The 17,043-nt window shown below is 43.9% G+C and overlaps 1 protein-coding gene across 1 annotated transcript in view; it reads right to left on the bottom strand.

The window, feature by feature from the left end:
* Positions 1 to 487: 487 nt before the first annotated feature.
* The window catches only part of rnf13 (ring finger protein 13), a 61,779-nt gene continuing 45,223 nt past the window's right edge, over positions 488 to 17,043 (bottom strand). The window contains exons 5-10 of the mRNA XM_049587721.1: positions 16,864 to 16,951; positions 14,787 to 14,877; positions 12,994 to 13,099; positions 12,476 to 12,569; positions 3,346 to 3,426; positions 488 to 1,950 (exon numbers count right to left, since the gene is read on the bottom strand). Of these exons, the coding sequence (XP_049443678.1) occupies positions 1,580 to 1,950; positions 3,346 to 3,426; positions 12,476 to 12,569; positions 12,994 to 13,099; positions 14,787 to 14,877; positions 16,864 to 16,951 (831 nt within the window). The 3' untranslated portion in view covers positions 488 to 1,579. The remainder of the gene's footprint in view (positions 1,951 to 3,345; positions 3,427 to 12,475; positions 12,570 to 12,993; positions 13,100 to 14,786; positions 14,878 to 16,863; positions 16,952 to 17,043) is intronic.

Raw genomic sequence — 17,043 nt, forward strand, 5'->3', positions numbered from 1 at the left:
GAGTCTACTAAACGGACCCTGAGGTGAGACCCATTTATTATTGAGTATCGTTTTAATTATGTTTTAGTGTTTTATAGAAGAAGAAAAGGAAATTGAGAAATAGTAAATGACGTGACAGAGGTTCCTGTCAGACACTCACCAGGGAGGATTCGGTCCATGGGTGGCACTTAAAACCCTCCGCCCTCGCTGGAAAACCCTCATCTTGGGGTAAAATTGCACTCTTGAACAGAGAAATTTGTGACAGAAGTGTAGAGGCCCCGTAATTTCCACTTACTAATGAGCCATGCCGACTAATACAGGCTGATTTGTATCAGATAATCAGCTCATTACACTGCTCAGGTTTACTGGAGTTTTCTTGTTAAGGCCTCAGATGAACGCTGCAGCTACATGTTGAGACAAAATGTGCTGACACAAGGCTATTTTACATCACATTATCAGTGTCATGAAAACAGTAAATTTTAATTATTCACCATGAAAAGTTTCCTTGTCAAGTGTCATTTTATTGAAGTGAATTCATATTGAGAAGAGACATACATGAGCAGGAAAACACTAACAAGACAAAATACATCAACTGAAAAAGGCAACAGGTTTAATGAACAAAAAAAAAAAAAATCAAGCCATGTTATGAAAACAAAAGATTATTTACTCTAAACTGTATTAAAATGAGATAAGGTCAGTTAAATGTGTATTACAAGGCCCATCAACCAATAACTGCATGTGTTAAATGGAGTGACAGGTCTGGAGCAGCCGAAATAAGTTTACCACAGGCAGCGTGGACATCGTTTCCACTCGAGTGTCCCTCCACGCTTTTGACGTGGCGTCACACGTAGAGCACATCCTTCGCTTTCGAATGTGATTCTCAAACTGGTTTGGCTTCAGTTTGTCTTAGTGTGAACAGTTGTAACAGATAAACCATGGCACAAGACACAGACAGGAGCGCCTAGGCTCCTGCGTACATCAGGCTAGAAAATAAATTGGCAAAACCATATTGCTGTGGCTTTAAATGTTTCTATACTTGCTGAATGTTACTTTCATTTTTACAAAAATGGTGCTGCATAGGAGTGTCAGTGTAGCGCAGACATGTATGTACAGTCATGAAACGTCCTCGTCGTCTGGAACATGTAGGATAGGAGATAATCAAAGGTAAAGAAGAAGTAACTTATCGTGATTTATACTTTTATATATACACAGTACTTTTACTGAACAAGTGTGATCTTGTGTCTGGGACTTTTCCAGTCATGTATCATCCTTTTATTAGGACTAAATAGAGTACAGTATAAAAGCCTACTGTACGTCAGTGTCGCTAATCCAGTCTAATCAGCCGTCGGCCCCCAAGATATGCTACTGACGCTCTGTCACACAGTTGGAAATCAGCACTTTCTCCATAAATCATGTTAAAAATAAAACTTAAGATTTGTTTTTTAACTTGTAAAGAGGATACATTACAACGTCTTGTAAGCAGTGACAGAAAAACTTTAAAGATGAATCTGTTTTCGTGACCCCCCCCCTCCCCCAACAAAAGTCTCTGCAGCTGTGAGGTTGGGGAGGGCGGGGATTCAGTGACCAGCCAGCAGTCAAGTCAAGCTCGGGGCAGGTCGTGCTCGTGGCCTTCAGAGCAGGGCTGCTGCATCTGCACCACCACAGTCTCCACGGTGACCTCCTCCTCGCTGTCGCTGCTGTCCAGCTCGTCGTCCTCGTAGTCGGAGGACTCCTGGTCCTGCTCCGAGCGCGACGCTCCTGACATGGTGCCGAAGGAGTGGGCGCTGGTGGAGGCCAGGGAGCGCAGCAGTGGGGTGCTCTCCGACGCCTCCTCGTTCTCGTCGGGGCCGCTTTCCCCTTCATCCGAGTCGGAGTCGGAGTCGCCGTGCGAGGGTACCACTTTCTGCTTGCACACCGGACAGGTCTTCTTAGTTTTGGTCAGCCAGGGGTCCACACACTTACTGTGGTAGGCTGCGGACAACAGAGGTAATTTGTTAATCATTCTGTTTACGCTTGAACAGACACCATGTTTTCTCATACTTGAAGGATAAATCCAGGCATTCATTTTTCTTACTGTCAACAAATTCAATGGAAAGACCAAAACTAACATTGTTTAAACAGCATGCAGTGACTGTGCTGCGTAATTCTGTTTAAAAGGTACGATAAGGGAATGGGGGGACAGAGTTGTCTTGCCTATCAGGTGGCAGCGGAGGTAGTAACAATGGCAAATCAACATCTGCGTAAAAGGGGCAACCGGAAGAACAGGACGAGTGTAATGTTTTAAAGACGTGTTATGTTTGCGACCTACCACTGGGAGATTTTAAAAGCAGTTAGCAGCTAACTCAAAGAAGAAGAACAGCAACTAAAAATGTCTGTAACCTGGGGAGAGAACAGGGGCCGGAAGCTCCTTACTCTCTAAGCAGAGGGCGAGATCAGCCGCCATATAGCAGGGACGGCAAATGATTGTTCACGTCATTTAAAAAGCGCTACTGACACGTATGTTATATGTCACACTAGAAGCTGGCGCTGTAGTGTAACACGTTATGCTCATCGCACCTCGTTTGCTTCCAGAAGGCCAGCATGTTGTCTACAATCATCAGGCCCCCAGGAATACTGCTAAGCCAAGCTTCCGATTTTTTCCTAGTGGCCACTGGCGGTATTGCAGCAAAAAAAAAATCCCCAGAGGCCCAAAAGAATTTTACGCATAGGCCTTCATTCTAAAAGAGACATCCTGTAAAACTGTTGACAGAACATCTCGGACTGCAAACAAGGTCAATTATGACTTGTTTATTATGAATTATGATCCTTGGACATTTTGTATTTGCAAAACATTCCTTAAGCTGAGAAAATCGATGTAAAAATCTGTGACATCGCTACAATGTAAAAGCCAATGAGCTGATCGGGAACTCGCGGGTGGAGCCAATGGGAGAAACACTACTGTGGAGATAAACACACAAGCTTGTAGGACTGCCTCCGACTAAGAATTTTCCTAGTCAACCAAAAGTTGTCATTTACGGGCCATTAGTCAACTAGTTGCCTGCATGTTTACGATATTAATGTAATTATTAAATTATATATTTTGGGCTGGGCAACACAATGGAACACAAATACATATTAGTGACCTTTGTTTTGTCGCTTCATTAGGAACATATGGGCTTGTTAATTTTGCCCTTTTCATGGGATTTGTTGACAAAAACAAAACATATGTTTATAAGGAATATGAGAGAACAGGAGTGATGAGGGGGAAAGTAAGTTTGGATTTTATGAACCAAGAAGGCTTCACATCCTAAAATAAGATTTCATGTAAAGCATTTCATTTTTGTGTTACATTCCTAAGACATGTAAATGGTTCATGTTAAAACTCACCATGAGAACACGGAAGGACTCGGAGTTTGTCACCTTCTTCATATTCATCCAGGCAGATGGCGCACACATCATAGTTGTCCCCTGTGTACAAAGAGACGAGACATATAAATCCTCTGACTGCTTTAAACTGAACACATTTTACGTATTGGCTGGTGGACGTGCATTGTTGTCAGATGTGACGCAGGTTTGGGAAACAGGGTGTGAGTGTGTGTTCAGTTTATTACTAGTGCGCTAAGATTAATTGTTTTTCATGTTTTCCTGAAGGTCACTGACGTCAGGGGGGTCCATGACGTGTTTGGCAATTAGGAACTCCTGCTGCTTCATGACCCTAATTTCCTTCATTTCCCTAAATTGTGTCACTTTTCCAAATATGTCCCGGCATCCACCCGTCCAATCCCCGGCCTGCAGGGAAAATCACTGCTAAAACGCCAGTGCTGCATTTTTCTGACGTTACAGGAGGTGCAAAGTCTCTCTGTGCACTAAAAGCTCAGGAATTTATCAACACACTCCCTTTCAAATTCCACAGCGTTCTTCTCATTTTCCTTCCCTTCCTTTTCTTTGCCGGGGCTGCAGGGAGGGAGGGAGGGAGGGGGGGAGCAGGGCTCTGGGTCGGTGTGTTTATGTAAGCTCTAAATGAGCATGTTTTCCCCGACTGGGCTCTCTGTGTCCGTGCCAAGGCTGCATGTGACCGTATAAGGATGGGGAGTCACATCGACCAGGCCCCCCCTCCTCCTCCTTCTCCTCCTCCTCCTCCTCCTTTGCTCTCTGAGCGTCAGCAACTTCAAATCAAGGCAGTGTTTTCAGCTCTGCTCCCTCTTCCTCTTCACACTTATAACTCTGGTTCTTCCTCTCCAAAACTTCAACCTCACTATCATCCCCAACACTTGTCCTTTCTTTTAACATAATCCCAAGCAAGCCTCCATCTTTTCCTCTCTTCCTCACTCTCCCAGGCCGGTGCTGGACGGCCGGGGTTGAGGGAGAGGGAAGGTTTGTGCAGGCTTGGATCAAGCGTACACTCAGGAAATGCTGAACTGTGGCACTGAGCTATTCTAAGTGAAGCAGAGAGAAAAGGTTCAGCGGCTTTCTGAACTCAGAGACGGCTCTGAGGAGATAATGAACAAGGCTCTATTGTTGTCTTTTTAAAACTTGGTGATGCAGCAGCATCACTAAAATGAATTAATACAAGGGCGGGAAACACCGGCGGTCACATGATCGGACAACAAACCCGCAGGTTGGCAAAAGGTTATCAGCACCGCAATTTGTAATAAACAGCCATCACAGTTCACTGACCAACTTCATGGTTAAACTTTGACTTACGGCCTTTACACCTGTGAGCACATTACAGAACTACACATAACACACCTACATCCTGTCGTCAACGCCTACGTGAGCTGCTCCCCAATCCTCTCGTATCCCCTCTCTCTTATCCTCTCAGAAAATGATGAAACTGTATCTTTATAAAGTCGTCTCCTCCTCTCCTCATGTGCTACCGCGGCTCATTTTGTTATGTTGCATTGCTCATGGACAAACTGAAACTTACACTGTACTTGACACATTTACTCTGAAGTCCTCCTCTGCTCTGATCACTAACGTCTTCCTGCTCAGAGTGCGAGCACCATCACTCTCTCTGTCGCTCAACCACATGCACACTACACACTGAGGCGCTAGGTGACGGTTGCCTGCCAACAGCCTGTAACTGGTCCAAAAGTCTCATCATTCCAAAATAATGCTTTCACACTACAAATGAACCGGACTATGGTTCAGTTTGATTCAGAACAAGGTTTGGCTGTATGAGCTGGGGGAAGGTTTCAAACCTGTTTTGGATCAAACTGAAAAGTCGGAAAGTCTGGACCAAACGCGGCAGGTGTGAAAGGGCTCTTAGTGTACTTGCGGTTTTGTTGTGAAAAGCTTCAGGTTTGGGTTTAGATCTTTTCAAATGTCATTGATAAAAAAAAAAATCTCTCTTTTGTCTCTGACTGTGCAAATCATCGCCATCCATTTGTGAAATGAGTCGCAAGAAGATGCACATTGTCCAGTGGGAAGAGCGAAAGAGAAAGAGTGTAGCGAATGCGTTACATTAGCCTGGCGAGCTATCACCTGGTCACAACTTGGGAGGTACTCTTTATTTTCAGATCTTAAAGACATGGGTAAATGGTAAATAGAAAGCACTTATACAGCGCTTTTCTAGTCTACTGCTTTTACACTACATGTCACATTCACCCATTCACACACGGTCACACACTGGTGGCCATACATGCCGCTTACAACTCAGTAACTATTCACACGCTCTCACACACTGATGGAACAGCCATCGGCAGCTATTTGGAGTTCGGTGTCTTGCCCAAGGATGCTTCGAGACATGGAGGAGCTGAGGATTGAACGGCCGGTCTTCCGAATGGTGGACGACCCACTGTCAATGGTATGGGCGGAGTTCATTTGGCAACTGACTTTCTTGGTCCACTAACTTAATACTTAACCCACAAAATGACCAATTGTAAATCAGTTAGTCATGCCCTGTTACCTTAAATTTGTGAAGAACGCATGTTTTTCTCGCATGCCTCCAAGGAAAGCTGCCAACATATTGATATGTTGATTGATTGGGGACCACATTTAACAACAGACAAAAAAATACAAGACATCTCTTTATAAACTCTCACTTTGGAGGCTCGTGAGAAAAACAAGGTTTTCGTCATGATTCCAAGGTAACACAGCACGTCTAATTGATTTACAAGTGGTCATTTTGTGGGTGAAGTACTCCTTTAAAGTTTAGTGGTTTAAATTAATCTGACTGAACTGTTGGCTTGTTTACAATCTGGCTGATCATCTGACAGCTTGTGTCTTTATTTGTCCAGTTGTAGCGATGGTACCATGTGCCCAGATTTCAGCAGTGTCATTGCTGAGTACAATGCTATCATAACTGATTAAATCATGGCCAAAGCTACATAAATTACGAGAGTAGTAATAAGCCTGAATTATCCTTTAACTCTTAACTCCACATAGTTATTTTTAAATACAGTAAAAAGAATTAAACTCTAAAGCCTGTGAGATGACTCAAAGCAGCCCAGGACTCTGTCCAGTGAGTGAGTGTTCTGCAGCAGAACATAATTCACAGCCTGATCCACTCATCCCCCCTCACGGAACAAATTACACCACTCCTGCTGATCAAAGAGCCCGCTGTGGACGTTACCCACTCCTCATGTCTAGGCGCTCCCACCAGGAATCAGCTTCAGTAATGTCATTACTGTGACCTGCACATGTGAGCTGAGATTCGTGAGTCTCACAGGTACAGTACGTGTGTCCAGAGCAAGTGTTGCAAGAGAAAAATGCAATAACAATAAAATGATTTAGAGAGAATTTGGCAAATATTAAAAACATGTATTAATTAAGGTTGTGTAAGCAATTCTGGAGGACAACATTTGATTGTTGAGTCTCATTCCAAGGTCGTCAAATACAGATGTTTTGGGTTGGTATTCAGACCAAACCATCAATCAAAAGCGTCCATGTTTGATGAGCTGGAAATAAACTGTCTTTCTCTACAATCACCTGCTCCACCTTTAAATAAATGCTCAGCAACACCAAGACATGTGAAAAACAACTCAATAAAACCATTCTTACCAAAGTGTTTGCTGAGGTGACAGACACAAGTCTTAATATATTGTGTGTTTTCAGTTGAGTCAGCTTTGAATTTGGCCGATCCAAAATATCTAGTTCAAGATTTTGGCAACGTGCACACTTTTCAATTGCTGGGAATCCCTTACATTTACGTTTTGGGGCCAGTAGCACATCTTAAAAGGACTCTTGAGCCAGTGCAGCTCTTCTCCCCTCTATTTTTCATTAATCAGTCCGCCTGCCAGCATTCCTGGCTCTCAGAGGAACCACGCTGTCCTACTGAACTTCAGATGAGCAGCGAATGTGCGTAGCAGAACGAGAGCGAGCAAGCGGATGAAAGAGAGGGTGACAGAATAACCGAGTTAGGGAGAAAAAAAAAAAAAAAGAAGCCTCTGCACAGTTCGACACTGGTTGAGCCAACCAGACAAGGGCAACTGGCACTGAGGCCAGTCAACTGAGAGACAGAGAGAGCTCCTCTGTACTGACATCAACATGCCTCACACACCGACGGCTGAGACACTGCAGCTGCTCTGTTCGGTGTGTGTGTGTGTGTGTGTGTGTGTGCGCGTTTGTGCGTGCGTGCACTCAGCTCCCCGCCTATGGTTTGGAAGCGGAAAGCCGTGGAAGGGAGGGGTGATGTGACTCATCATACGCAAGGAGGGATCAGACTGGAGTTCAGGGGTCAGAGGGAGAGTCCAGCCTCTCTCAGTCTAATTAAGGGTCTAAAACTACCCCCCCCCCTCATTTCCTCAGTCAGTTTACAGTTAACTATGAGCCTGTGTGTCGTCACTTTCTGGCTTTGACGTCTGTTAGACGACGGTTGCTGGTGAAACTCGCCACCCAGAGGGCCAAAACTCACTGTCAAACGTCAGGCTTTCAGCCTAAGTGGGGATGACGCAAGGCTCTGCAATAAAACCAGAGCGCCAGTCAAGCTAATGGCAGAGCGACACTGCACGCTGACAGCTGTGGCAGCTGGTATTACATAATCCTGTACATTGACATAGATCTTATGTTGCATGCTGCTGCTCAGACTGGTATTGTGCACTAATTACACGGGTACCATGGTTTTCATTAAGGCATTGTGCACCGTCCATACAGACACCCTTTGTGTCAGCTGCTATTCATTTCAGCCTGTGCACTCCCTTTTCCATACACGCAGGTCTGACATTATCCAATGCCTACCAAATCTATACATAAATTGTCAGGTGGCTAAATATAATAAAAAAAAGCATCACCAGTGAATATTAAAGGTATAAATGTAGCAGCAACAGCAGCAGCAAGAAACATGTGAAAAGGATGTGAAAAAACAACTCGACAGGAGCACGTCTGACAAAGTGTTTGCAGAGTGAATAGATAGATGTCGGACTGTGCCAGTCTGAGCTCCTCTGCCAGAGATGGTAGATGGTGGGCTGATACACTCATCAGCAGAAAGGCATCCTGCCAGCACAGCAACGGCTGAGGCTGTGGCTGATCAGCTGGTTAACATCTTCCCGAGGTGACTTCACTTACCCAGAAAAGACTTCGCACCATGCTGCATCTATAAACTCTCCTGCCTCTGAAACGAACCAGTGCAGTACAGTGGTATCTGAATAACAGACTGTAAAGAGAGGCACTGAAGTGGTCTCTGTAAGGCCGCTTATTGGTTTATAATGGGAAGTTTTGACACATGGATTTGGGTTTACCCACTGTTGCCATAGGGGCTGATACTCTTTGCCGATATCTGATATGCCAACATGTAACTCATTTGACCCATACCAACATTGATATATACACTTTTTTCCCTACCTAATTTTAGTGATCATCAAGTCCCTTCTGTAGTGGAATTAACATCATATTATGCAGCATACTCTTAATGTGATGGCCCAAAACAGGAAAAAGCATGTTGGTCTATTCCGTTTAATTTTGAAGCCAATATCAGTCGATACAGACGACGTGCAGACGTTATCATACATCCCAAAAAAATATGTAATAAACATAATAAACTGATGCTACAGGGGGAGATAATGAGAAAGCAAAGTCTGCAGAAGCAAGCCATGATGTCACCTCAGGCAAATGACTACAGCACCCTTCAACAAGCTAATGACCCAGAGGCAGAGTTGGACACCTATATCAGAGCGCTCAGTTCAACGTCTGCCCAGTTAGCATGAGCTAACACTGCAGTAGCGGCTAACATTCAACAAGGGTTGCAACTGTATGAATAAAAACAGGATTTTTTTTTAGCTGAACAAATACTTCGTTTTAACTGGAACCATTTTTTTTTAAATGGAGGAATGTGTAAAAAGTCTGACAAGAAGTCATGAAGGAGAAGAATTTTTTCCGTCTGGTTGCATTTTTTAAAAATACAGTAGACAAGCAAATGTACACAGTAATTTTCAAACCAAGATATATGGTTTTACAGTATACCGCTGCAACCCTACATCCAACACAGAGCCGTTTAACGGTCCCAACAAACACCGAGACTAGAGTGTTAGCCATTTGATGCAAGCAGTTAGCCCAGTCACAGTGTGGGTCACGTGGACTTATGTTGAGCTCACACTCCCGCAGTAGTAGTATCAGAAAGTAAATATCAAATATTTCAAATATCAAAAAGAAAATGTTATGTTAGCTCTCCTCCTTCTTATCGTTTTATCGGTAATGATCGGTCACAATTTTTTTAAATTATAATCCCTAGTGAAATGAACTATTCAAGTTCACAATGCCACTAAGAATGTTTTGTCATTGTATTTCAAGAGAAGTTCTCCTCTTGGACTTCAGTCTGGTTCTTGGAGCCAGCACCTAGTGGCCACTGTGGAAACTGCAGCTTCGAACATTTGCACAGTGGCTCCACCGTGCAAAGCTGCGGACTGCAGCTTTAACAGCAACACTAACACAGCAGCATCACAGTGTTCCTGTTCACTGTGGCTGCATCTGCTCAAAGCCCCCAGAGTCCAAGCTCAGCATTATCTGTTGCAGCAGAGGCCAAGGGCGCCATTAGGCATCCTTCCCACTCTGTGCAGCACAAGCACACACACACACACACACACACCCACACACACCCACACACACACACACACACACACACACACACACACACACTGCCCAAAAACTTCTCGATGGGGCTTGGAACAGCAGCGAGTCTTGAGTGTCACAGTGACTTGTGTGGTACTGAGCTGTTTCTAAAAAATGCTACAGCTGAAAAATCCTCATGTGTCACAACATGAGACTTATAAGGAAAAAACAATCATCATGCTGTAAACAATGACCACTGGTGTCCTGATGAGCTGATGTAACAGCAGCTTTGTGATTCTAGCTTGTCATTGTCTCTATACAGACATACAGTGAGCCTGTGGTATTATTTTGTTTCCGTAAGGCCACGCCAGTCCACGTTTTAAAGACTTCTTCACTAATAACACACTGCGCTTCTATAATGTTGTCGGACTCCAGAATAAGAGGTATCGTCTTTATAATACCACACACTCTTCTTCCCTGTCAAAACCTAGTGCCAACATTAGGGCCTGTGTCCACCGAAGCGCTTTTCCTGAGGACAGCGCATTTTTAAAATTCTTTGCAATACGAGTGCTGCATATTTTTGCTACGCTACAAACACCAGCGGTGTGACGAGGCACTGAGTGCTACATGTTTATGAAAAATGTTCAACACTGAGTAAAACACTGCACTCGTCATTGTCACGTTCTCCTCAGCCATCCAATCACAGTGGAGAAGAGGTGGGAAAATTCCACAAATGCCATCAAATGCCATCAAATCTTACATGTACAAGTGCTGAACAACATCAACAAAAACAACGGAGGAGAAATATCTTAATATAGTGTATATACATTAATATATCTTTCTTCTCATGAACCCACATAGACCTACGGATCTTTAACCTTCCCTTCATTTGTAGCAACCAGACGCAACCAAACAGTCTCAGCTAAAAAAAACCCCTCTTTGGTGACTGGTGCATTTTGATGACACCTCACTAATTTGAAAAAAAAAAAAAAAAAAAAGAAACTATTCCTGTTATTAGAGGTCCCTCTCTGACCTGGTGTAAACACTGTCTAACACACTGCTCTGGGAAACAGAGGCAATGTCCCACTGCTCTCAGGCCCTCCTGTTACAGCCCTCCTATGCTCAAACCAGGGCACTCGGCTCTTTGCCAAGCTCGCGTTGCTCCAGAGTGCAGGGCTTAAAAGGTGATTAGGTAGAGATTTGGTGTCCCCTTCCTGTATAGCCAAACGCTCTGACTCAGCTGACAGGAGCGCAGACGCCACCCTGGAGGCCGTTTCCTGGACATATGAACTCCCCGGAGCGGCCAAGGTCGACTGTAGCGGTGCCTGGTGGAAACCCTGAGTCAGAGTGGGCACAGCCACCAGAGTGCACAAACCACAGAGCCTGACGTGACAAAAACAGCTATCTGAGCAACACATGCTGCCTTTAGCTGGTGTGTTGCACGTGCATCTGTTTCTGCCAGGCGGGGGAGGAGCAGCTCGACTCATAACCCCCGCAATTAGCAGCTTTGCAAGGGGGCTACTTATCATGCACCACCCGTAGTCTATAAAGCTCCCCGGTGTCCCCCTGCACAGCTGACTGTAGTCAGGGGATTTCCAGTCTGCAACAAACAGCCGCCGCAGGAAATACAGCTGGCACGAAAACCCTCTAAATACACAGACAAAACTTATTTGACCATAGCACAAAGAGGATTTGCATCGCAAAGCAATGCTATAGCTTGTCTGACCCTTGGACTGAGAGGCAGGGTGGGGGTTTCTGGCACAACTTTACCTACTTGCAAGGTGCACGGAGAGGGGACAGACCACTAAAGAGGTCAAAACTTAAGCAACACTTGTTTATATACTGTATGTAACGACCAATAAAGTTGTTCTTTACACTGCAGGTGTTGCTGGAGTTCTGATCTCTTTTGACCCATGTACAGAGAGGACAGAGGAGGAGGCCAGAGGCAGCTTCACAAGTTTCCACTCAAACACTCAAAGTCACACAAATATACAGTATTTATCTCATCTATCTTACTGTCTTTATAAACCAGCTGCACATACTGTACATCCGCTCAACACGTCCAAGATGAAAACCAAAACACACTTAACTTTCAACCCCCGTAAAGGCCTCTGGCATGACTGAGAGTACATTCCAAACCATCAGTCATGTGTCCGGTCTCAGCAGAGAGGAGCTCTAATCTACCACGGAGGGCTTTATGGAAAAATCAAGTCCATATTAATCCGATTAGCTCCAAGGTGCAGAGCTCCAGGGAGAGATGATGTGTCGTAATGCATTGATGACATCTTTCCTCTGGGCCAAATCATGTGAGAAAGAGCAGCGGGGTAGAGGAGGAAATACCTTCTCTAGAGGCTCTAAGGTCAAAGGTTAGATTTAGGATGAAAATGATTTTTGATCCGTCATTTAACAGCGGCTTAATGGTATTTAACATTCAGTGTAACATGTGACATTCATTCTCCATAAAGTGAATATTGTAATTACGTTAGGGTTTAAATGACACAGTCACAGGTAAATGAGATGTTTGCCTCCGTACCTTTCTTGTACTTGTGGATGGGAAGTTTCTTCAGCTGATCTTTGCGCAGACGGCTCCTCCGAGCCCGGTGTCGATCCTGAACAAACTTTGTAATCTATGAACAGCGGGGAAAAAAAGGAAACATGTCAGAATCCTTTTAAAGTCAGTACGCTGAACACCCACATCTTTCTTGTCCAAGTGCTGAGTCCAAAAAGCTGTAACTGTAATTTCTGTCACATTAGGAAAAGTGCGATATCTTGTGCCCACACTGGATGGTACTGGTACCTGACGAAGAGCCAATCTGGACTCAGAGTGTGGTACTTTTCCTGATGTAACAGAGTAGTGCTCTCATTTAAAAGCAGTGGTTAACAGTGTTGCGAGTCCTCAGGAGGCAAAAATAATTCAGAATACCACCTATTTCCAATCAACTGATTTAAAGAACTACATTTTAAGTCAAATAAAACTACTGTCTGCTTTTGAATATGCTCAACAGTTTATAAGGAAAGCGCACTTTAAGTTTAAAACAAAGATTTACCTACCATGAAAACAACAATTAGGATGAGGCAGATTCCCACAATGATGAGGAAGGGGATCAGGTAGTATTCCAGCGGCAGGCTGAAGTCTGGCATGAGGACAACATGTCCCCTAGAACAGCAAGCAGAGCCATCGTCAAGTGTTGGAAGGTGACAAAACGTGCAACGTGCATGTAACCTCCATAGAGGCTGTGTTATGGCGTCAGTTTGTAATGGCTCATCGTTTCAGCTGCAACACTGACCACGTTTACATGCACGCTAATATTCCACTGTTATTCTGAATACGACAATATACTGAATTGATATAGGTCAGGTAAACAGCATATTACACCAGTGCTAGCATCCCTGCACTGGCTTTCTGTCAAATACAGGACTGATTTTAAGGCTCTTTTATTTGTTTTTAAAGCCACACATGGGCTGGCACTCCCGACCGCTTAGATTCTCCGAATACTGTCTTTTAACGGTCCCATGATCGAGGCTGGTGGGTAAGGGAGATCGTGCCTTTGCAGTAGCTGCTCCAAAGCTTTGGAATAGCCTCCTGCTCCCAATAAAAACCTCTCCCTCCACTGACACTTTCAGGACAAATCTTAAGATGTACATGTTGTCAATGGCCTTTGGTTGCTCATAGTGGTTTTAATATTTCAGTATTTTATAATCTTTTTGTGTATGTAATTCTTCTTACTGGTTTTATTCTGTTTTATATTTGTGTATATTTCATATTGCTACATATCTGTGTGTCATTCTTTTATTTTGCACAGCACTTTGGTCAACTGCTGTTGTTTTTAAATGTGCTATAGAAATAAGCTTGATTTAATTTGATTGGATATTCTGTTTGGTTTATACTAAATTAGACCTTTTTCTGAATGTAGCATTTTCCGAATAGGACATGTGATAGGCCGGTATTATGCTGGTTTTAGGAGCCTTCTTTGGACATGTCAACAACATGTGTTAGCTCTGTTAGGTCTGTGCATTGTCATGGATGCGTTGTACACAAATCAACTAGCCAAAAATTTGCAAGGCTGAGGGGCAGAGATGCACGCCCAAAAGAAAAGCCCACAGTTCTGGTCAGACGGAGAAACATACCTACTTTTAAAGATCTTCAAAGGCTTGGATACCAACCGGTTTTTGGATATCCGCAAATACCACTGCCCATATGTGTTGACAGGTCTAGCTTTGTGCAGTCCAAGTCAAATTTCCCCACAGGGACAATAAAGTATCTATCTATAGAGGGTCCTCTATTCACATGATGACCTTTCACACTATGAGTTAATGGGATCGACCTCTTTTCACAGAACTCCATCCACAGCAGAAATATGTCTGCAACCAGTCCAATCTGTAACAGCCAACTTGGTCCACACTGACAAAACTCTGCCAATACCATGTTTGGTGTTCATTCCTCAGCAAAAGACTTGGGAATTACCCTCGTCTATTTGGATGGTATCTGACAAGCACCACACACACACACACACACATAGACACACACCAGCTTTTTTAGAAATGGAGAACTTTAAAGCTGTGACTCTCTGGGCTCCTCTGACAGACTGAGACATTTCATTACCACCTCACCTGCAGCGAATTTGCATCACATGACAAACCCTGCGCCTTGACATATCACAGTGCACGCTGCCGGCACCACTCTATAATTTTAGATTTAACTTGTATGGCAGGAGCTGGACAGGTTTGAGGTTTGAAAAGGCAGCCATCTCCTCACAATTCACACTGAAAATCTGAGGAGTAAAAAAAAACCTGCTTCTATTTATATTGAAGGACAGAAAAATGAGATCTGGGTTTGGACTTACCCCTTGTCATACGTGAAGTCTTCTTTCAGAGAGTTGGCAGTTTCCTCGCTCACAAACACAGAGGGGATATCTATCTGCTTCATGACATCCACTAAAAAGGGAAACACAGAAAAGTAATGTATCAATTTATCATTACAAATTAAAGTCCTGTTATTAGGGAAAGACTAAAATAAGGCTTGTTTGTATCGAACCAAATTTAAATTTAAGTTAAAGTAGTTTCCTAACTACAGGTTTTAACCACATCTAACAGTCTTTATCACTTGATAAAGTTTGCTTCATTCAACCTTTTCCCCTTGCTAATTCTAACATCGGACAAACGTAGGAGGCGAGGGATAAGACCTTGTTTGACCAACCCGACAAACACTCCAGCTGAAGCACAATGACACCTCCATACACCATAAATTAGTTCATATACGCAGGCTTTATTAATGTGAGAAAACCTGGTAAATAATCAGTGTACATGGCTCTGCAGTAGACAAGTATGACTTTCTGTTGTATTTACTAGTGTGTCACAGACAGGAAGGTCACGGACTGAATGTAAAAACAGGGTTAGCAAACAGTAGAAACCAGTGAAAATGTTACTTCTATATCTCTAATTTATTCAGACTCTCTCTAAAACTCGTTGCCAACTAATTTGAAACAATGACTGAGCACTGCTTGGACTGAGACAGACAGAATTTGTTGTGATGTGTCATCTGTAGCCCTTTTTAAATAGGAATTGTGCAAATTTGCAGGAAAGCCCAATCAGTCTTTTTTCAGCATTGGCAGTATAAAAGCAAAATCGGGAAGTGCAGCAAAATGCCGCCTGCTACTTTTGTTTATATAGAATGTGCCTTTTTCATGGCAATGGGGGGCGTGAGCAAGTAACAAAACATGTAGCTCAGCATGTGACGTAAACAGTGACGTGGGAGGGAAGCCACGGTTAGTCAGTCCTTTGGCGATTCTCTCGTAAGTCGGTCGGTTCTTCACCGTCCCCGTCATCTGACGGTTAATGGCCTCTTCGTTTGCGAGGACAAGGAGGGTGCGCAATTCCTTGTCTCCCCAGTTGCTCATCTTTACAGTGTCTGTCAGGTTTGTGTTTCCCTCTTGCTACTAGCTGCTCACTAATTCCTGCTATCAGCTGTTTCCTGTTTGTCCACCGCCAGTGGGTCGCATGTGCGGCATCTTCAACAGCTCCTCCCACAAGTCTTCAACAGCCCCTCCTGTTGCGGAAGGCTGCCTTGGTCTATTTAAACCAAAAAGGTTCCACCAATATGTCTACCCTACGAGGCGGAAAATTGGGCACCTCAGATCAACTCGCCAATCCGGCTCTGTGTGTCTAAACGCTTGCAGCTTGCCGGCCAAACGGCCCAACATTCGCGGAAAATCTGGCAGTGTAAAAGGGGCTATTGTATCACACCGCAAAAGGGGGAAAATTTGTGTGTTCACCCTGGTGTCATGTTTCCAGCAGTAATGATTGGAGCTGATCGGAGCTGGAGCTGATAAATAACTTAGACTACTGCAGATTCAATTGTCCTGGGAATGGGTGCAGATAATAACCTTTTCCATTACATATTAAAGCTAAATAACAATTTTAGAGGGTGTTAGTGTTTTTTTGTCCTGTAGGAAAGAGGTTTTATTGGCCTAAAAATATGGGAGAAACTGCCTTACCCAGTGTATAAAACACCAGCTTATAAGATCGACTCCTCTTAAAAACAATAACCAGGGCAGGAAGCCTTCTGGATAATTTATGACTGTACTGCAAACCCTCAAGTGAGAATAGTAGATCATACCTAACTGAAGGAAAACCCCAGACACCATCATATCACAAATGTGGGCTAGAGGGAGGCGGGTAGGACATGGATTGATATGCAGGGAGTGCTACGCTGCTGCGGGGCATCACATCCTTTCTCAAGTGCATCTTAAGACTTGAAATGGACTTCTAACTATGAAAAAAGCCTGGCTTTCCCTCAGGCTTGGGGATTAAGAGAAAAACACAAGCACATCCTCTGTCAACAGACGCGTAATCAGGCAGCTGTGGAAGATGCTGAATGCTTAGAAAAAGAGGACTGTGCTGGTGGTGTTGGTGGTAACTTACAATCATTGGATCCCATGCTGATTAAGTCATTGGAGTCCACATTGTGAACAATGGCTGCCTTGTACCCGGCTTTCTGGGCATTGAGGACCTGTGAGGAGACAAAATATTTACGCTCTGATTATCAAATGAATCCTCTTTGGTGCAAACACCTGGTGATCATTAGTAGCTAACCTCAGCTAA

Source organism: Epinephelus fuscoguttatus, linkage group LG10, assembly GCF_011397635.1.
Source record: "Epinephelus fuscoguttatus linkage group LG10, E.fuscoguttatus.final_Chr_v1".
Taxonomy (NCBI): Eukaryota; Metazoa; Chordata; class Actinopteri; order Perciformes; family Serranidae; genus Epinephelus; species Epinephelus fuscoguttatus.